Source organism: Pristis pectinata, chromosome 3 (assembly GCF_009764475.1).
Source record: "Pristis pectinata isolate sPriPec2 chromosome 3, sPriPec2.1.pri, whole genome shotgun sequence".
In the NCBI taxonomy this organism is placed as follows: domain Eukaryota; kingdom Metazoa; phylum Chordata; class Chondrichthyes; order Rhinopristiformes; family Pristidae; genus Pristis; species Pristis pectinata.
The window spans coordinates 144165649-144187508 of NC_067407.1; the positions used below are offsets into that span (position 1 = coordinate 144165649).

At 54.4% G+C, this 21860-nt stretch overlaps 2 protein-coding genes across 2 annotated transcripts in view; one reads left to right on the top strand and one right to left on the bottom strand.

Moving 5' to 3' along the window:
• Positions 1 to 7885, top strand: part of adcy3a (adenylate cyclase 3a) — a 53771-nt gene extending 45886 nt beyond the window's left edge. The window contains exons 14-17 of the mRNA XM_052012672.1: positions 204 to 320; positions 2736 to 2865; positions 3009 to 3133; positions 6897 to 7885. Of these exons, the coding sequence (XP_051868632.1) occupies positions 204 to 320; positions 2736 to 2865; positions 3009 to 3133; positions 6897 to 7079 (555 nt within the window). The 3' untranslated portion in view covers positions 7080 to 7885. The remainder of the gene's footprint in view (positions 1 to 203; positions 321 to 2735; positions 2866 to 3008; positions 3134 to 6896) is intronic.
• Positions 7886 to 16678: 8793 nt separating this feature from the next.
• Positions 16679 to 21860, bottom strand: part of LOC127568040 (nuclear receptor coactivator 1-like) — a 71220-nt gene continuing 66038 nt past the window's right edge. Inside the window, exons 14-15 of the mRNA XM_052011291.1 lie at positions 18474 to 18645; positions 16679 to 17157 (exon numbers count right to left, since the gene is read on the bottom strand). Coding sequence (XP_051867251.1) covers positions 16985 to 17157; positions 18474 to 18645 — 345 coding nt within the window. The 3' untranslated portion in view covers positions 16679 to 16984. The remainder of the gene's footprint in view (positions 17158 to 18473; positions 18646 to 21860) is intronic.

Here is a 21860-nt window from a genome sequence, read left to right on the forward strand (position 1 = left end):
CCCCAGGTAACGGCCTGCACCCTCTGACCCCGGGTCAGGGTCTGCGCCCTCTGACCCCAGGTCACAACCTGCGCCCCTGACCCCAGGTTACAACCTGCACCCTCCAACCCCGGGTCACGGCCTGCGCCCTCTGACCCCAGGCCCATCCCGGGACGTCTGGCTGCGGTCAGGCTGCAGCCCACCACCTTTCGTTTTCTCCACAGTTACTGGACGAACCGCAATTCCGGAACATCACAAAGATCAAGACTATCGGCAGCACCTACATGGCAGCCTCAGGCCTGATCCCAGACCCCAGCCCCAACTACAACAGCACTGGCAAGGTAAGGCTGCACCTCGGGAGGCTCCCTCACTCATGGGGGCTCCCTCACACACATGGGAAGACTCCCTCACACACATGGGGGGGCTTTCTCACACATGGGGAGGCTCCCTCACACACGGGGAGGTTCTCTCACACACACGGGAGGCTCCCTCACACACAGGGGGAGCTTCCTCACACACATGGGGGGCTCCCTCAGACGCAGAGGGTAGGCTCCCTCACACACGGGGGGGCTCCCTCACACACACGGGGAGGCTCCCTCACACACAGGGGCTTCCTCACACACGGGGTCCAGCCACCGTCCTGCCCCCTCAGAAGGAAGGGCTGAGCTGCCCCCTGAAGCTGCTGCAGCCTCCTGGGAAAGGTGCACCCATGGTGCTATTGTGAGGGAGCCTACCCCATGTGTGTGAGGAAGCTCCCCCTGTGTATGAGGGGAGTCCCCCGTGTGTGTTCTGTTATGTAGACCCAGTGACGGTGAAGGAACGGCCATGTATTTCCCAGTCAGGGTGGGGTGGGACCGGGAGGGGAAGCTGCAGGTGGTGCTGCTCCCACTGCCCCTGTCCCCCTCGGGGGCAGAGGTGGGGGGTTTGGGAGGTGCTGTCGGAGTAGCCTGGGCAAGGAACTGTGGTGCATCTTGTACACACTGCAGAGTCCCCAGGCTGTGTCGTACAGGCCCGACATAGGTGGAGGGCAGGTCGCAGGTCGTGTGTCGAGGCAGGGAGTCTGCAGGACGACATGGACGGGTTGGGAGAATGGGCAAAGAAGTGGCTGATGGAATACAGCGCAGGGAAGTGTACGGTCATGCACTTTGGCAGAAGGACTAAAGGTGCAGAATATTTTCTAAACGGGGAGAGAATTCAGAAATCGGAAGTGCAAAGGGACTTGGGAGTCCCAGTGCAGGATTCCCTAAAGGTTAACTTGCAGGTTGAGTCGGTAGTAAGGAAGGGAAATGCAATGTCAGCATTCATTTCAAGAGGACTAGAATATAAAAGCAAGGATGTAATGCTGAGACTTTATAAGGCTTTGGTCAGACCACATTTGGAGTATTGTGAGCAGTTTTGGGCCCCATATCTAAGGAAGGATGTGCTGGCATTGGAGAGGGTCCAAAGAAGGTTTATAAGAATTATCCCAGGAATGAAGGGTTAACGTACGAGGAGCGTTTGATGTCTCTGGGCCTGTACTTGACGGAGTTCAGAAGGATGAGGGGGGGATCTCATTGAAACCTCCCGAATATTGAAAGGCCTGGATAGAGCGGACGTGGAGAGGATGTTTCCATCAGTGGGAGAGTCTAGGACCAGAGGGCACAGCCTCAGAATAAAGGGACATCCCACTGAGGTGAAGAGGAATTTCTTGAGCCAGAGGGTGATCAATCTGTGGAATTCATTGCCACAGATAGCTGTGGAGACCAAGTCATGGTTAAGGGTTGCAGAGAGAAGGCAGGATAATAGGGTTGAGGAAAAGATCAGCCATGATTGATTGGCGGAACAGACTTGAGGGCAGGCACGGTAGTGTAGCGGTTAGCGTAACGCTATTACAGTGCCAGCAACCTGGGTTCAATTCCCGCTGCTGTCTGTAAGGAGTTTGTATGTTCTCCCCGTGTCTGTGTGGGTTTCCTCCGGGTGCTCCAGTTTCCTCCCACATTCCAATGACGTACGGGTCAGGAAGTTGTGGGCGTGCTATGTTGGTGCCGGAAGCGTGGTGACACTTGCAGGCTGCCCCTAGAACACTCTACGCAAAAGATGCATTTCACTGTGTGTTTCGATGTACATGTGACTAATAAAGAAATCTTATCTTAATGGGCCGAATGGTCTAATTCTGCTCCTGTATCCTATGATCTTATAGTCTACTCAAGGGCAATTTCTCCACCCATATCTATATTCCGCTGTGTCCTTTGACAATCTTCTGCACTGTCCACAGCACCACCAATCTTTGTGTCGTCTGCGAACTTACTAACTCACCCCATCCATGTTTTCATCCAGGTCATTTACAACCAGCAGAGGTCCCAGTACAGATCCCTGCAGAACAGCACTAGTCACAGACCTCCAGCCTGGTTAAGTCCCATTGACCACTACCTTCTGTCTTCTATGGGCATGCCAACTCTGAATCCAAACGGCCCAGTCACCGTGGATCCCATGCACCTTAATCTCCCGGATGAGCCTCCCATAAGGGACCTCCGTCCATCAGGTCACCCCTCAGTTTTCTCCAAGCCAAGTGTATCCAGTATCTCCCTGTGACTAAAGTTCTCTTCCAGCATTATTTTTTTCAGATGTTGCTTGAGCTACGTGACTTTGTGGTGTGAATGGGTAGAGTGTGCTGGTGTACTCCACACAGTGGGGTTGGTGCTCCTGTCTGGGTCAGGCTGGGTGTGGGTGTGTCCGTGTCCTCTCTCACTCGGTGACATATTGTGCCCATTTTACAGAGAGAGGTGGGACCCTGTGCTCGGGAGCGGTGGCAACATCTCGCCGAGCTGGCTGACTTTGCGTTGGCCATGAAGGTCACCTTAATGAACATCAACTATCAATCGTTCAACAACTTCATGCTGCGAATCGGTAAGGAGTGACTCCTTGACATTGGTGAGGGAAGGGGGATTACTCAGGTTCCAGAAACTTCCAGGTATGGGTCTGCAGGAGTCTGAGAATTCCCATTCTCCACATCCAGACTCAGTCTCCGTTCATCTGCTGTGTCCCTCCAGGAATGAACAAAGGAGGTGTGCTTGCTGGGGTAATCGGGGCTCGGAAACCGCACTACGACATCTGGGGCAACACGGTGAACGTGGCCAGCAGGATGGAGTCCACCGGGCAGTTGGGGAACATCCAGGTGACCAACACACGGGGACAGTAACACAGCCCAGGGGCAACACAAGAGCAAGACAGCACAGGAACAGGCCCTTTGGCCCACCACATCTGTGCTGAACGTGATGCCAAATCTAATCCCATCTGCCTGCACATGCACCATATCCCTCCATTCCCTGCCTGTTCATGGGTCTCTCTAACTGCCTGGTAAACACCACTGTTGTATCTGATCCCATCACCTCTGGCTGCACATTCCAGATATCACCCCCGTGTAAAAAACTTTCCCCTCAGAACCCCTTTAAAACTCCTTCCTCTCACCTTCCACCTACACCCTCTTGAATATCTGCCTCTCATGTTATGCACCTCTATCTGGTTCCCCCCTCATCCTCCTCCTCCCCAGGGAAAACAAGCCCAGCCTGTCCATCTCTCCCCATAACTAAAGCCCCCAATCCAGGCAAAGCCCTGGTGAATCTCCTCTGCACCCTCTCCAGTGCAACCACATCCTTCCTGCAGTGTGGTGACCAGAACCGCACGCAGTGCTCCCAATGCGGCCCAACCAGTGTTTTGTAAGTTTGCAACATAACATCCCAACTCTTATATTCTGTGCACTGATGGATGAAGACAAGCCTGCCATCATGCATTCTTCACTACCCAATCCATCTTTGTGCCCCTTTCAGGGAGCTATGGACTTGAACCAAGGTAGGCTCATCCAGCAAGTCATGAGGCATGGGATCCATGGAGGCTTGGCTGCGTGGATTCAGAATTGGCTTGCCCACAGAAGACAGAGGGTGGTGGTAGATGGACAGTATTCTGCCTGGAGGTTGGTGACCAGTGATGTTCCGCAGGGATCTGTTCTGGGACCCCTGCTCTTTGTGATTTTTATAAGTGACTTGGATGAGGAAGTGGAGGGATGGAGGAAGTAAGTTTGCTGATGATACGAAGGTTGGAGGGGTTGTGGATAGTGTAGAAGGTTGTCGTAGGTTACAACAGGATATAGGCAGAACACAGGGTTTGGCAGAGAAGTGACAGATGGAGTTCAATCCGGAAAAGTGTGAAGTGATACACTTTGGAACATCAAACTTGAAGGTGGAGCACAAGGTTAATGGCAGGATTCTGAACAGAGGGATCTTAGCGTCCACGTCCATAGATCCCTCAAAGTAGCTGCATAAGTTGATAGGGTGGTTAAGAAGGCGTATGGTGTGCTGGCCTTCATTAGTCGGGGGATTGAGTTCAAGAGCCGTGAGGTAATGTTGCAGCTCTACAAAACTCTGGTTAGAACACACTTGGAGTATTGTGTTCAGTTCTGGTCACCTCATTATAGGAAGGATGTGGAATCTTTAGAGAGGGTGCAGAGGAGATTTACCAGGATGCTACCTGGATTAGAGAACATGTCTTGTGAGGAAAGGTTGAGTGAGCTATGGCTTTTCTTTTTGAAGCGACACAGGATGAGAGGCGACTTGATAGAGGTATATAAGATTACGAGGGGCATAGATAGTGGACAGTCAGCACCTTTTCCCCAGGGCAGTAATAGCCAATATCAGGAGACATCAGTTTAAGGTCAGAGGAGGAATGTTCAGGGGAGATGTCAGAGGTAGGTTCTTCACACAGAGAGTGGTGGGTGCCTGGAACACACTGCCGGGGGTGGCGGTAGAGGCTGATACAATAGGGACATTTAAAAGACTCAGATAGGCACATGGATGTAAGAAAACTGGAGGGTTATGGGCTGTGCAGGAGGGAAGGGTTAGATTGATCATGGAGGAGGTGTTCATATAGTTTGGCACAACATTGTGGGCCAAAGGGCCTGTACTGTGCTGTACTGTTCTGTGTTCTATGAACCCCCAAGGTCCCTTTGTTCATCAGCATTCCCTAGCACCTTACCATGGCAGGCACGGTTGTGTAGTGGTTAGCATAACGCTATTACAGCACCAGCGACCCGGGTTCAATTCCAGCCGCTGTCTGTAAGGAGTTTGTACGTTCTCCCCGTGTCTGCGTGGGTTTCCTCCGGGTGCTCTGGTTTCCTCCCACATTCCAAGGGCGTGTGGGTTAGGAAGTTGTGGGCATGCAATGTTGGTGCCGGAAGCGTGGCGACACTTGCGGGCTGCGCCCAGAACACTCTACGCAAAAGATGCATTTCACTATGTTTCGATGTATGTGTGACTAATAAAGATATTTTACTGCATATGGACTATATGCAGGTAGAAGGGATTAGGTGTCATTAGCTTAATTAGTTCAGCACAACATTGTGGGCCGAAGGGCCTGTTCCTATGCTGTACTGTTCTATGTACCCCTACTTTACTTTAAATTGGTGAATTGATTTATTATTGTCACATGTACCGAGGTACAGTGAAAAACTTGTCTTGCACACTGTCCATACAGATTCATTCATTACACAGTGCATTGAGGCAGTACAAGGGAAAACAATAACAGAATGCAGAATAAAGTGTTACAATTACAGAGCAAGTACAGTGCAGGCAGATAATAAGGTGCAAGGTCATAAAAAGGTAGATTGTGAGGTCAAGAGTTCATCTTATCGCACTAAGGGACCATCAAATAGTGTTATAACAGCAGGATAGAAGCTGTCCTTGTGCCTGGTGGTACTGCTCAAACCGCATCACCTTGCACTTATTGGGATTAAGTTCCATCTGCCAATGTTCTACCCAACTCTCCAATTGATCAATATCCTGCTGTAGACTTAGACAATTTTCCTCGCTATCCACTACACCACCAATTTTTGTATCATCTGCAAACCTACTGATCCTATGGATACAAAATTGGTTTAGTGGAAGGAGTCAGAGGGTGGTAGTAGAGGGGCGTTGTTCAGTGATCTGTGACCAGCGGTGTGTGTGCTGGACAGTGAAGAAGTTGTCTAAAGTTACAACAGGATCTAGATCAACTAGGAAAGTGGGCAAAGGAATGGCAGATGGAAATTAACTCAGACAAGTGCAAGGTGGTGTATTTTGGTCAGTTAAACCCGGTCAGAACTTGCATAGTAAATGTTAGGGCCCTGGGCAGTGTTGTAGAAGAGAGAGACCCAGACGTACAGGTACATAGTTCCCTGAAAGTGTAGACACAGGTAGACACGGCGGTGAAGAAGGTGTTTGGCACGCTGGCCTTCATCAGTCAGGGCACTGAGTACAGGAATTGGGATTTCATGTTACAGCTGTACAAGTTGTGGTGAGACCACAGTTGGAGCATTGTGCGCAGTTCTGGTCACCCAGCTACAGGAAGGACATGGTGAAGCTGGAGAGGGTGCAGAGAAGATTCATGAGGACGTTACTGGGACTGGAGGGCTTGAGTTATAAGGAGAGGCTGGATAGACTGGGGCTGTTCTCCCTGGAGCGAAGGAGGCTGAGGGGTGACCTTATAGAGGGTTATAAAATGTTGAGGGGTATCGATAAGGTTGATGGTCACAATGTTTTTCAGAAGATCAGGGAGTCTAAAACCAGAGGGATAGGTTTCAGGTGGGAGGGGAAGATGTAAAAGAGACGAGTGGGGGCAACTTTCCACACAGAGGGTGGTGTGTGTGGAACGAGCTGCCAGAGGAAGTGGTAGAGGCAGGTACACTTACAACACGCAAAAGACATTTGGACAGGTACACGGTTAGGAAAGGTTTCAAGTGACATGGGCCAAATGTGGGTAAATGGGACTAGCTCAGGAAGACAGTTTGATCGGTACAGAGACGGGGTGTTGGGGTTGGGATGGACACAGTGGGGTGTTGGGGTTGGGACGTCGGGGTAAGGTACAGCCAGGTCTGGGGCTGGAACCTCACCCATTCCTGTCTGTTACAGGTAGTGGAGGAGACGTACCTGGTGCTGAAGGACTATGGCTTCCGCTTTGTGCGTAGAGGACCCATCTACGTCAAGGGCAAGGGTGAGCTCGTCACGTACCTGATGAAGGGTCGTGAGAAGCTGGGCTCCTTCATCAACACCTCCTCCGTCACCTTGCCCCATCAGGTGGTGGACACTGCATGAGCCCCCAAACCAGGCCGCCAGGACACAACTGTGGGTGCACGGAGCAAAGGGCAGCGGGACCCTCCACAGCTCACTGATTGGGAGCTGGCCGTCTGCTTCGGAGGAGCTCGTCTGTGCGAGATGGGTGGATTGTGGAGTGGACGTGTCTGGAGAGAGGCTGTGCTCCCTCTGCCCTGCCTGCCAGCCACTGTCAGACCTCCTGTGGGAAAGTCCCAGTGGACTAATGTCCGTCTGTTGTGTGGCCTGTCGTTCGTTCTCACCCCTGCCAACCACCCCCACCACCACCACCCCCCCCCACCCCCACCCCCACTGTGGATGGACCTGAAGACCCAGTGGGTGGGCACAGGAAGAGTCACGACGGATTGATGGGCTGGTGGGGAGAGAGACTGTCCCGCACAACCTAACCCTCACCCACACCCCTCTGCCACCCACACCCCACCATCACCCACAAGTCACCCACACCCTTCCCCACATTAACAGGGATATCTCCCCCCACACCAGATCCCCCACCAGTTTCCACAGAACCCTCACCCACAAAGGGCTGCAGACCAGTGCGGGGCCTGGGGTGGGACCCAGAGAGATGTTTGACCAGTGCCGGAGCCCCCTTTCCCATCGACGTGGCACGGGGAAGTACACCGGCCCCAATTCCTGAGGGGCTGTGCCAGCTGACATGGGTTGTGGTGAGCCACCCCACCCCACTGGTGAACAGAGATACACCCCGCTAGGACGGGCAGGTTTGAGACAGCCAGAAGCTCTTGTTAATGGCAGTTGCTGTTTGTGGAGTCTGCATTAAAGCAGGGACTGAGTTTCCGTGTGTTTCACTGACCTGGTCCCAACACACTGTCAGGACAGCAGTCACCACTGCAGGGTGGGAGAGGATGGCCAATCGATCGATGGGCTTAATAGCCTGCACCCAGCTGTGAACTGCCGACCGTTCTGCTGTTTCTGGTACTGTTCAACCTGAGGAGGCAGCACGACGGGCAGCAGGAATGGGGGGTGGGGGGTGAGGGGGGACAATGTTGGGCAGGTCCATGCCCAGCTGCAGTCCCGGGGCACAGGGTAGGTTCCAGGACAGCACCATCAGCAATCGGAATCTGGTGAGCCAAGGATTTTTACTTGTTGCCTTAAGTAAGTTTCTGTCCTCTGGCTCGAGGTAGGTTGTGTTCCTGTGCTGTACTGTTCTGTGGACACAGGACTATAGCAGTAGGCCACTTGGCCCATCCAGCCTACACTGCATTCAGTACGATCGTTACTGACCTACCAGAGCCTCATCTCCTCCTCCGTGTCAGATCCCCATTGTCCTCAATCTCCTGATCCTTCAACAATGGTCCACCATACGTACAATAAGCTACCTTCCACAATGCTCTGGCGGAAAGAATCCCTCATCTGCAAGAAGACATTTCTCGGCACCTGTTTTAAATGACCTGCCCCTCAGCTTCTCCACTAGAGGAGACATCTCACCCACCCTGTCAACCCCCTTAGGATCTTGTGTTTCAATAAGCTCACTACTCATTCTTCCAAAATCCAAGGAACAGACACAGCCTGTCTAACCTCACCTGAGGGCCCCAGGAATATTGAGGAGCAGAGGAATCTTGATGTGTAAGTCCAAGGGTCCCTGAAGGTGGCAGCACAGGTGGATAAGATGGTGAAGAGGGTGTATGGGATGCTGGCCTTTATTAGCAAGACGGTCATGTCACAACATTATAAAACATAAGGCCATAGCTGGAGTACCGTGTACAGGTCTAGTTGGGCCACGAGAGGAAGGTCGTGATACCACCGAAGGTGCAGAGGATGTTCAGCCTGGAATGGAATGTTTCACTGTTGAGAGGTTGGATGGGCTGAGTGGAGAAGTCCGCGCGATCTGTACAAAATTATGAGAGGCATAGATGGGGGGGAAGAGACTGCAGATGCTGGAATCTGGAGCAACAAACAAACCACTGGAGGAGCTCAGCAGGTCGAGCAGCATCTGTGGGGGGAGAGGAATTGCTGACATTTCAGGTCAAAGACCCTGCATCAAGAGTTTGATGCAGACATTGTGGACCAAAGGGCCTGTTCCTGAGCTGTATTGTTCTATGTGTGAGGAACTGTTTGACGTCTCCAGTATGGGGAACAGAGGGCAAAGGTTTAAGGTGAGACATTTTGGGAGGATCTGAGGAGGAATTTTTCCACCCAGGGGATGGTTGCAATCTGAAGCACACTGCCTAGGAAGGTGGTGGAGGCAGACACTCTCACATTGAGAGTCTGGACATGCACTAGAGCTGTCCACCGGAGAAAGGGATTAGTATAGATGGTGGGCTGCCTGACTGCAGGGCTGCCCTCACCACAGTTCCACACCTTCTCAATGTCAGTTACAGTTTTATCCAACTTTCTAAAATCTTCATCATAAGCCTGAAAAATTCCATAAATGAACTTGAATTTTCTAAAATTTCAACTTCTCCCAACCTTATGAATAAGGGCAGAGAGGCCAATAATGTGCCCCCCCCCACCCCACAGTGCGATGCTCCCTCAGTCCCGCACCCCCACAGTGTGATGCTCCCTCAGTCCCGCCCCTCCCACAGTGCGATGCTCCCTCAGTACCGCCCCCCCACAGTGCGATGCTCCCTCAGTCCCGCCCCCCCACAGTGCGATGCTCCCTCAGTCCCGCCCCCCCACAGTGCGATGCTCCCTCAGTACTGCCCTTTTTGTTTTACAAAACGTTTATTAGTTAAAAGCACTACAAAAGACAACAAATAACAAATGTATTACACCTAATACAGAAAGAATCATCTAATCAACTACATAACTTCAGAGAATACTGTAAACTAACACCCGCAAAAACACACACACGGCACTACCGCAACCCTCAATATTTCAGATCAAAATCTCATTGGTATTGTCCACTACACACACACTCTCTTGAGGAGCCCACCGAGCACAGAACTCAGCCAGGGTGCCCGCAGAGACCGCGTGCTCCCTCTCCAAAGACACCTGTGCGCACACATAAGCACGGAAGACGGGTAGACTGGCCGGGACCCTCGGCCGCCCGCCGCCGCGTCCCGTGGATGGCCAGCTTGGCCAGGCCCAGCAGGAGACCCACCAGGAGATCCTTCGTGTGCCCCACCCTGCGCCGCACCGGGTGGCTGTAAACCAACATCGTTGGGCTGAAGTGCAGCCAGAACTTAAGCAGCAGCCCCCTCAGATACGCAAAGAGGGGCTGCAACCTCTCGCATTCTGCGTACGCGTGGTACACCATCTCCTCCCGGCCACAGAAGTGACAGGCGGCCGGGGTGTCGGTGAACCGGCTTAAAAATCGGTTGCACGGCACGGCCCGGTGCAACACCCTCCACCCCAGGTCCCCGATGTACGGCGGGAAGACTCCCGCATATAGAGACCTCCATCAGGGACCCCCCTCTCCGCCCGCCAGCAAGATGGCCTGCCACGGTGTGTCCGGCCAGCAGATCAGGGCTAGGAAATGAAAGGTGTGCAGGAGCAGCCCGTACAATAAGCGCCTCGCGGAACGGCACCGTCGGCGTGTCCACCAGGCGGCTCAAGTTGTGCTGGGCCGTCTCCCAAGACAGACGTCGGGCCCTGGGCCCGACCAGCAACTCTGGCAGAGCGGGGGCCGGCGCGGCCGGGAGCCCCCCAGCATCCCCACCAGCGCCCACCGCGACTGGAGGGGGGGTGGCCACGTGTTTGCCGCACAACAACGCACCCCACACCCACATCAGATCCCGGTAGAACCTGAGCAGCTCCCGCAGGGCGGCACGGCCGACGCCTGCTGCTGGGAGACGCGCCCCCTCCCAGAGGCAGCGTCCCCGGCGGAGGAAAAAGGTGGCCAGTGTGTGCCACCGCGGGGGGGTGCTCCGTGTACAGGTACCTCCGCAGCGCCCAGAGGCGGAGGGCTGCCAGCTGGGTGCGCATGCACACCAGCGACTGACACCCCCCCCCCCCACCCGCCAATGGCAGACTCAGGACCGCCGCGGAGACCCAGTGCCTCCGGCCGCCCCAGAAGTCCGTCAACAAAGACGTTGGGCGGCACCAGCGTGGCCAGCCGGTACCACAGCATGGAGGCCACCAGCTGGTTGATGACCAGCGCCCTGCCCCGGTACGAGATCGCCCGGAGCAGACCCGACCTGCGCCCCAGCCAGGCGGAGACTTTCACCCCCAACTCCTGCCAGTTCGCCGGCCAGGACTCCTCGGCTGGGGACAGGTAGACCCCCAGGTAGAGGAGGTGCGAGGTGCTCCACTCGAAGGGCCGCAACCCCTCCGGCAGGGAGTCCGCCCGCCACAGCCCCACCAGCAGACCCGAACACTTCGCCCAGTCGATCCTGGCAGAGGACGCGGCCGAGTAGACCCGCTGGCACTCACGCATCCTCCGCAGGTCCGCCGGGTCGGTGACCGCAAGGAGGATGTCGTCGGCGTAAGCCGAGAGGATGACCTCCATCGCTGGCTCTCGCAGGACCAGCCCCGTCAGATGCTTCCAAAGAAGGCACAGGAACACCTCCACGCGGACTGAGTACAACTGCCCCGACATGGGGCACCCCTGACGCACCCCCCTCCCGAAGCGAAAGGGCGCCGTCAAGGACCCGTTGACCTTGACGAGGCTCTCTGCGGCGGTGTACAGCAGCCAGACGCAGGACGCGAAATGCGGCCCGAGCCCAAACATGCGCAGAGTCCCGAACAGGTACCCGTAATCCACCCTATCGAATGCCTTCTCCTGATCGAGGGGGAGAAAGGCGGCCGACACCCCGGCCTCCTGGCACAGGTACAGCAGGTCCTGGATGAGGTGGACATTGTCCTGGAAGGACCGGCCCGGGACCGTGTACGACCGGTCGGGGTGGATCACCCGGGCCAGCACGGAGCCCAGACGATCGACCATCGCCCGGGCAAACACCTTGTACTCGGTGCAGAGGAGAGACACCAGGCACCAGTTCTGCAGACTGCGGAGATCCCCCTTCTTGAGCAGCAGGATCACGACTGCCCTGTGCCAAGAGAGGGGCATCTCGCCTGTCGCCGGGCTCTCCCCTAGTACCCTTGCGTAGTCCTCCCCCAGGACGTCCCAGAAAGCACGGAGGAACTCGACCGTCAGCTCATCCAGCCCCAGAGCCTTGCCCCGCTGCAGCTGGTCTAGGGTGACATTCAGCTCCTCCAGACTGAGGGGACCCTCCAGCCGCTCGACAGCCTCGGGGCTGACACGCAGCAGGCCCTCCCACAGCGTCGCGCACGCTTCCTCACTGGACGGCTCAGGCGAGAACAGGGCCACGTAAAAAGCGCGAACCTCCCGGATGATTCCTGCCTGATCCATGACCGAGGATTCGTCCTCTGCCAGCAGCTCCACGAGCCGCCTGCGTACACGCCGCCAGCGTTCCAGAGAGTAGAAGAAGGGCGAGGTGTGGTCCAGATCCCGCAGCATCTGGACCCGCGATCATACGTATGCGCCTCGGGACCTCTCAAGCTGTAGGTCCCGAAGCGTCTCGTTCACTCCCTGGTACCTGTGCCAAAGATGCGAGTCCTCGGCAGTCAGGCAACTCCCTCTTGAGCCGCACGATCTCGGACACCCGCCCCCGGTCGTTCCCTACGCGTATTCCTGGCAGAAAACTCGGACATGAGCCTTGCCTACGTCCCACCAGAGCCTGAGGGAAGGGAAATCCAACAGCTCCTCCCTCCAAGCCATCCAAAATAGGCGGAACAAATCCCGGAATCGTCAGTCTTCCAGCAGCCAGTTATTGATGTACCAGTACGCGGACCCCGCCCTCATGAGCAGCGGACTGAGCACCACCCACACCAAGCGGTGGTCCGAGCACGCCACCGGCCGCATGGAGGCCACCGACACACAGGAGACGTGCTCCTTGGACACACAGTTGATCAATCCGCGAACCTCCACCTCTCCCAGACATCCGTGAGAAATCGCAGGAGTCTGGATGAAGGTCCCTCCAGACGTCAACTAGGGTAAAGGATCCAACCAGGTCCCACAGCAGCTGCACGGCTACACTGGGGCCCGGAGTGATCCTTCTCCTCGAGGGTACAGTTAAAATTGCCCCCGAGGATGACGCACTCGCCACTCTCAAAAGACTCTACCAAAGCTGACAATTCTCAAAAAAAGTGCGCTTGCATCGGGCCGAGCTCGGGGGCATACACGTTGACTAAGTGCAATGGCACACCGTCCACGCGCACGGCCAGATGAAGCAGTCGGCCCGGCACCAGCTCCTGAACCTGCAATATTTCCTGCTGGAAGGTCAGGGCCAACAAGATCGCCACCCGCTCGAAGTGGAGCTGAGGTGACTCATGTAGACCCCCCCCCCCCCCTCGCGCCACTCCAGGAGCCAGGCGGACTCATCTCCCGGAACAGTGCAGGTCTCCTGCAGGAAGCTCACCGTGTACCTCCCGTCCCTCAGGACCGAGAGGTGGTGGAACCTGCGGAGAGACCCTCTGCCGCCATTGATGTTCAGGCTGGCAACGGTAATCTTCATGATTGCTACAGTGCGTTACCCTCCTCAGCGCTACTGGCGGAAGGAGCAGGGCTCCCCACCGAGCACCCCCGCACCCTGCACTCAGCTTCTAGAAGCAGCATCAGATCTCTGAACCGGCGCTTCTCCTGCTGGTCGAGACCTGAGCCCTTCCCCTGCTCCAGTATGGTACAGATGGACCATACGACACCAGGCAGATTCCCCTACCCGGAGGCGGCCAGTTTGGCCTTGTTCTGCTCCCTCCAGGTGTTCTCTAGGAACTCCCGGATCTCCTCCAAAGTGATGGCTCGCGACGTGGTGCCGGGGGCAAGGTAGGCCCTCAGCTCATCATTGGAGTCACCCTCGCCCTCATCACTGGTCCCCAAACTCTTGTCTACTTCCGGGCAGTTGCCGCCACCGGGCAACGTGCCCACCCGAACACCTGGAGCGATCCCCCTGGATGGTCCCACCTCTGGGACGACCCCAGGGTCAGCGGCAGGAGGAGATCCCGCTGCCTCTGGGTCCAGGAGCCCACCCAGCCCCTGGTCTTGAGGCAGGGCAGGACTGGACCCCCGTGCATCGGCATCGCTCTCCCCTGCGCATCCCGCCCCCACGGCAGGCGGCTCACAGGCTTCCGCCGAGCTCGAACGGAGGGCACGCACTCCAGGCGCGCAGCCTTGACCGAGGGTGGGTTCCCCCACCCCCCGACTGCCCCCATGCTGCGAGTTCACCCACTGACTCAGGGGCCACGACCCCGACAGACGCCAAGTCCGCCCCCTCAGTGCCGCTTTCCAGCTCCGGGGGGGGGGCTGCCTGCCGACCACACGGCTTTCACCAGGGGCGAGTCCCTCTGCTCGGGCGACCCCAGCCCCTCTGAGTCCTCCGACACGTGACGGCGCTGCTTCAGGCCACTGGGGTGCGGAGGCACGGTGACCTCCATCTCAGAGGGAACCTCGGCCTCCGGCACCGCAGTCCTCACCTCGGCCTCCCCCGGCGCCCGCGGACCCTCAGCGACCACGTGGTCCCATAGGTCCGGACCGGAGGAAGCCGCTGGCTCCCGCACCTCCAAGGGTGGGGCCTGGAGGTGCTTCTTCTTCCTTTGCGCCTTCCTGCCGACTACCGGGGTCCACCCCTCCCCACCGCACTCATCCCCAGCCCCAACCCCCACCAACACCGGAGGGGCAGTGGGGGCAGGGACCGCTGTCGGAGCGGCAGCGGTATCCCCCCATGCCGTCGGGGCGGAACCAGCAGCCTGGCGGCCGGGGCAGTGTTGCCAGACATGCCCAAACACCTTGCAGGTGTGGCACCGCAGGCGGCCGGTGTTCCAGAAGATTCGATACTGCTATCCCTCGTGCTCTATCTGGAAAACTCCCTCAGCGTCTCCTCCCCACTCCAGCTGCATATACAGCAAGCGTTTGAAGGAGTATACGTTCTCAAAGCCAGGTACGGCTGGCTTGAGCAGCATCGGAGTGATGCTCGACCGCACCTCGCCCAGAGACCGTAGGTGAGAGGACCTCGTCCGGGATATGGGGAAATACCTCGGAAAGGATGACCCGCTGCACGAGGGCCCCCACTGGCATAAAGACCTCCCCCGACGTCAGCCCCTTACCCAAGGCTAAGGACACCTCCCTCTTAGAACGCAAGACAAATACCAGCCCACCAAGCATTCTGTTGACCGCGACAACGCCTGCTCTGCCTCCCACCGTCTCAGACATGGCCAGTAGGCCACCGCTCAGTCCAACCGACAGAGGCACATTGCAGCGCACCGCATTTTCCAAAGTCAGTAGTCTGAAGGGCGACATCTTCTCAGTAGCCGTGCCTCCAGGACCAGCGACGGCTGCGTAGGAACGAGGCTCCGACATGCCCGAGGTACAGGCAGCCATGTTGAGTCCCTACACAGTTAGGATATCAAAGCACTGCCTTTTCGATGACCAGCAGCACTTTAAACAGTTCCTCACAGAGCGGTCCAGAGAAAAGAAAGGTAGGAGACGTGTCTTGAGTGTAGTCTGTGAGCTTAACCTCCAGCGCCGTCCCTCTCGCACGCAGTGAAGCACCCATCGGTAGTCCAGGTTGACGCCCCTCTAGTCGCACGAAAGTCTGAGGAGTCCTGATAAACTGTTCACCCAGCACCCTCGGCCGAGGTTTCAGCCACTGGCACTCCCACAGTGCTTGGAAATCAACTCCCAGTCCTAGGGAAAGAAACAGCCCTCTCTCGAAGAGAAAGCTGTCCCAGCCCTGCTCCAGATGACAACCACACACTACTACAGCTTCCAAAAGTACTCTGAACTCACTCTTTTAGATTTTCACCAAAATATCTGCAGTATATCAGCAGTCCAGTGGTGAGCAGCCACTTCCACAGTGTGACCCTTCCTCAGTACTGCCCCTTTTTTTAATAATAAACGTTTATTCACTAAAAGCACTACAAAAGACAACCAGTGTCAATACACTACATCTAATACAGAAAAGACGAAACTACGCAACGACATACTATGGTAGAGAATGCAAACTAATACTAACGAAACACACACGCGACGCTACACCCGTCAACACGACACGCAACACTTCAAATAAGAATCGCGTTCGTACCGTCCACGACACACGCGATCCCGAGGGGCCCACCGAGCGCGGAACTCAGCTAGGGTGCCCGCGGAAACTGCGTGCTCCCTCTCTAAACGCACCCGCACGCGCGGAAGACGGGCAGGCAGGCTGACCTGCCGGTACCCTCAGCCGCCCGCCGCCGCGTCCCGTGGACGGCCAGCTTGGCCAGGCCCAGCAGGAGACCCACCAGGAGATCCGCCGCGCGCCCCTCCCCGCGCCGCACCGGGTGCCCGTAGACCAACAGCGCCGGGCTGAAGTGCAGCCAGAACTTAAGCAGCAGCCCCCGCAGGTACTCAAAGAGGGGCTGCAACCTCTCGCACTCCGCGTACGCGTGGTACATCGTCTCCTCCCAGCCACAGAAGTGACAGGCGGCTGGGGTGTCGGTGAGCCGGCTCAAGAATCGGTTGCACGGCACGGCCCAGTGCAACACCCTCCACTCCAGGTCCCCGATGTACAGCGAGAGAACTCCCGCGTAGTCAGTACTGCCCCTCCCACAGTGTGACCCTCCCTCAGAACCGCCCCCCCAGTGTGACCCTCCCTCAGTACTACCCCTCCCACAGTACCGCCCCTCCCACGGTGGGCTGTGTCTTTAGCACTGCCCTTACAATAACGCTTGCCCACCTCCGCATATCCCTTCCTGCAGTACAGCGACCTTGTCCTGCAGTGTGAACTTTGTGTCTCAGCATTGGTTTCTGAATCCAGGTGCTCAGGTTTGAAAGTGACAATCATTTATACGTGGTGGACAATGACAATGAAAAGTTACAGAAAATAAAATCTATTCCAGAAATGCTATTCTTCCAGCTGAGCAAACCTAGGGCTTCATTCCAAAACTCTACTGCCCTAGTCCCCCCTCCCACAGCGTGGGGTCTGGTGTCAGCAGCCTCAGTAACCCGCTGTGGCAGAGAGTGCCTGAACTTTGTGTTGTGGAGAGGTGCCGCATGATGGGACCACATCTTCCTGAAGCTTTATGCTGTCCAGCGCATGGTGAAGATGCTGGCGCAAGAACAGCTGCCGGTGACCCTCCAGCTTCTCCTGAACAGATTCTGCAGCCACTCCTGATGTAGAAGGAAGAGCCTGCAGTTAGCAGGGTGCACGAGGACCCCTACACACCATCCTTCTCCCAAATGTACCAAAGCTCTGCCCGAGGACACACCTCCACCACCTTCCTTGTACCAACTGAGCACTGAACCTAAACACAAGCCGAAGGAAGAGGAGCGTTGACCATCTGCTCCCTCCAACCTTCACCTATTGCCTCAGCATCACTTCCCTGCATTCACTCCCTATTTCTTCATTCCCTTAAAACCTACACTCCAGTGAGGAGAAACCGAGCCGATCCAATCCCTCCTTATAACGACAGCCCTCCACTCCAGGCAACACCCTGGTGAATCTCCTCTGCACTCCCACGTTGTCCCTGTGGTAGTGGTAGAACTGTACACAATTAAATGCACTCTAACCAATGTTCTGTACAGCTGTAACATGACATCCCAACTCTTAAATTCAATGACTTGGGCCATGAAGCATGCCAAATGCCTTCTTCACTACCCTTTCCGTCAAGGAGCTATGGATTTGCACCCCGAGGTCCCTCTCAAGTCAACACTCCTTGTTCACTGCCATTTACTACATATGTCCTGTCAGTAGTTGACATCCCAAAGTGCATAAGCTCACATTTGTCTGGATGAAGTCCCATCTGCCACTGCTCTGCCCAACTCTCCAGCTGATCCATGTCCTGATGTATCCTTCAGCAATCCCCACTATCTACAACTCCACCAATTTTGTGTCATCAGCAAACTTACTAATCAGCAGACCCCCCCGACCTTCTCATCCAAGTCATTATTTGATAAATAATGAAGGTCCCAGCCCAGCACCAATCCCTGCGATGCACCACTCGTTACAGACTTCCAATCAGAAAATCACCCCTCCAGCACTACCCCCTGCCTCCTATCACCAAGCCAATTTTGGATTCAGTTTGCCAACACACCTTGAACCACAAATTCCCGTCCTTTCTAAGTGAACATAAATCTTGTCCCTTTGAATTTTTTCCAACAATTTCCCTACCACTGATGCAAGGACCACCAGCCTGTAGTTTCCTGGCTTATCCCGACCACCTATTGAATAAGGGAATAACATTAGCTGACCTCCAGTCTCTGGCACCTCACCCGTGTCTATAACGAAGATGTAAAAATCTCTGTAGGGCCCCAGCAATCTCCTCCCTTGCTTCATCAATAAATTTCTGAATAGGACGGGAATCAGGGGATGTTAGGATAGTGCAGGATGGTGGGTCTGAGGCAAGGGATCATCAATAAACTGACGGTAGAGCAGTCAAATGGCCTCCTCTCGCACCTCGTTCTGATCTGACACACCCAACACTTACCCGTGCAGGTGAAGCTGGCACCAGTTGGAAGACAACTTGCAAGATCCTCGTAGACCAGCTTCACCAGAACACTCTGCTGGATATCCCCACACCAAATGGGATAGTGAAACTTCAACACATTGCAGGCTGCATTCTTCTGAATTTGGCTCACCACGGAGGCGGCGTGGTGTTCCTGGAAAGGGCATAGGTGTTAGTAAGTAGCTAACTGTAAACGTCACAGATCCCTCACCTGCCACTCCCAGGAGCTGAGTACTTAACCTCGACTTGTTTCTCCCCTTTTTTAATGTGGCCTTTAGCTCCGGGCCCCCATTTTGTTTATTTCTGAGGTTTTCTTTCAAAACTAAATTTACATATTTCCACTCTTTTAAATTGAACCATTGCCCTTGTCCATCCATCCCCTGAATCACCTACTGGTCCCAGAGAGCCAGTGTACGCAGTGTCCTCCTCCAGGGACACCCAGACACAGATGTACCCCAAGAAGAGGGGCAAACAATTGGCTCAGACAAACCACTTGACAGCCCACTGCCTGGACCTGTGAATGGCCACCTTGACCAGGCCCAGCAGACTGATGAGGAGTCCCTCGACCACCCAACTCCCTGTCACAGAGATATAAGATATCTTTTATTAGTCACAGGTACATCAAAACACAGTGAAATGCATCTTCTGAGTAGAGTGTTCTGGGGGCAGCCCGCAAGTGTCACCACTCAATACAGAAACCAGCCCTTCGCCCCTTCATCCAAGCTGCACAAGATGCCTTCCTGAGCTCGTCCCATGCACCTCCATTTGGCCCATATCCTACTAAACTTTTCCTATCCACGTACCTGTTCAAATGTCCTTTAAACACTGTAACTGTTCCCGCCTCTGCCACTTCCACTTATCTGAGTTAAATTCCATCTGCCATTCCTTGGCCACTTTCCCTGGTGATCGAGGTCCTGTTGTAACCTCAGACGACCTTCTTCACTGTCCACCACACTACTGATTCTGGTGTCACTGAAAATTTAATAATCACACCACCCACATTCTCATCCAAATCGTTAATGTAGATGACAAACAGTGGACCCAGCCCTGATCCCTGTGACACACCAGTGGTCACAGGTCTGAACAACACTCCTCCACCACCACCCTCTGACTCCTTACCACCAAACCAGCTTTGTATCCAATTGTCTAGCTCGCCCTGGATCACATCTGATCTAATCTTCAGTCTACCATGAAAGACCTGGTCAAAGGCCTCACTAAAGTCCACATAGCTAATGTCTACCACCTTGCCCTTGTCAATACTCTATCACCTCTTCAAAAAACTCAGTTAAATTTGTGAGACCTGATTTCCCATGTAAAAAGCCACACTGACTGTCCCTAATCAGTCCTGGCCTTTCCAAATGTAGGTAGATCCTGTCCCTCAGAATCCCCTCCAGTAACTTCCCCACCACTGATGTTGGGCTCACCAGCCTGTAGTTCCCTGGTTTGTCCTTGCAGCCCTTTTTAAATAAAGACTCAACATTGGCCGCCCTCCAATCTTCTGGAACCTCTCCCTTAGCCAAGGAAAATACAAAAATTTCTGCCAGAGCTCCAGCAGTTTCTTCCCTTGCTTCCAAGGATACACTTGGTCTGGTCCCAGGGATTTCTCCACCTTTATTATAGATATGTTTCAGGGCATCTCTTCCCTAAATTCCCTATCTTCCATGACCTTCTCCTCGGTAAATATTGATGAATTTCAGACCTCACCACATATAGATGACCACACTGAGCCTTAAGGAGAGCTATTGTTTCTCTCGTTATTGCTTTTACTCTTAATATACTTACAGAATTTCTTAGGATTCTCCTTTACCTGATCTGGCTGGGATATCTTATGTCTCCTCTTGCCCTCCTGACTTCCCTCTCAAGTGTACTTATACTCCTCAAGAGATTCACTTGATCCCAGTTGTCTGCATCTAACATATACCTTTTTCCTGACCAGACCCACAGTATCTTTCGTCATCCAGGGTTCCCTAATCCTGTCAGCCCTGCCTTTAACACCGACAGGAATATGCTGCCCCTGAACTCTTCATATCTCACTTTTAAAAACTCGTCTTGCTAGATGTCGCTTTTCATAACTCTCTCTTTCCATAGCTGGTATACCCTAGTAGCAGCAAGGATACTGAGCAGCAGATCGGGAGGCAGATTTTGGAAAGGTGCAAAGATAACAGGGTTGTTATCGTGGGAGACTTCAACTTCCCAAATATTGATTGGCACCTGCTTAGTACCAAAGGTTTAGATGGGGCAGAGTTTGTTAAGTGTGTCCAGGACAGATTCCTGACGCAGTATGTTGACAGGCCAACTAGAGGGAATGCCATATTAGATCTAGTATTAGGTAATGAACCAGGTCAGGTGACAGATCTCTCAGTGGGTGAGCATTTGGGCGACAGTGACCACTGCTCCATAGGATAGGAGCAAAGAGGACAGGAAGATATTTAATTGGGGAAGGGCAAATTATGAGGTTATAAGGCTAGAATTTGCGAGTGTGAATTGGGATGACATATTTGAAGGGAAATGTACTATGGAGATGTGGTCGATGTTCAGGGATCTCTTGCAGGATGTTAGGGATAAGTCTGTCCCGGTGAGGCAGAGAAGGAATGGCAGGGTGAAGGAACCATGGTTGACAAGAGAGATGGAACAACTAGTTAGGAGGAAGAAGGCAGCAGACATAAGGTGTAAGCAGCAAGGATCAGATAGGTCTCTTGAGGAATATAGGGTAGCAAGGAAGGAACTTAAGAAGGGGCTGAGGAGAGCAAGAATGGGACATGAAAAGGCCTTGGCGAGTAGGGTTAAGGAAAACCCCAAGGCATTTTTCACTTATGTGAAGAGCAGAAGGATGGCGGGAGTAAAGGTCGGACCGATTAGGGATAAAGGTGGGAAGATGTGCCTGGAAGCTGTGGAAGTGGGTGAGGTTCTCAATGAATACTTCCCTTCTGTATTCACCAAGGAGAGGGGTCTTGTTGACGCTGAGGACAGTGTTGGTAAGGGTAAGAGCATGTTGATATGAAGGGAGAGGATATGTTGGAGCTGTTAGAAAATATTAGGACAGATAAGTCCCCGGGGCTTGATGGAATATTCCCCAGGCTGCTCTGTGACGCAAGGGAGGAGATTGCTGAACCTTTGGCTAGGATCTTTGAGTCCTCGTTGTCCACGGGGATGGTACCGGAGGATTGGAGGGTGGCAAATGTTGTCCCCTTATTCAAAAAAGGTAGTGGGGATAGTCCAGGGAATTATAGACCAGTGAGCCTTACGTCTGTGGTGGACAAGCTGTTGGAAAGGATTCTTAGAGATAGGATCTATGGGCATTTAGAGAATCATGGTCTGATCAGGGACAGCCAGCATGGCTTTGTGAAGGGCAGATCATGTCTCACAAGC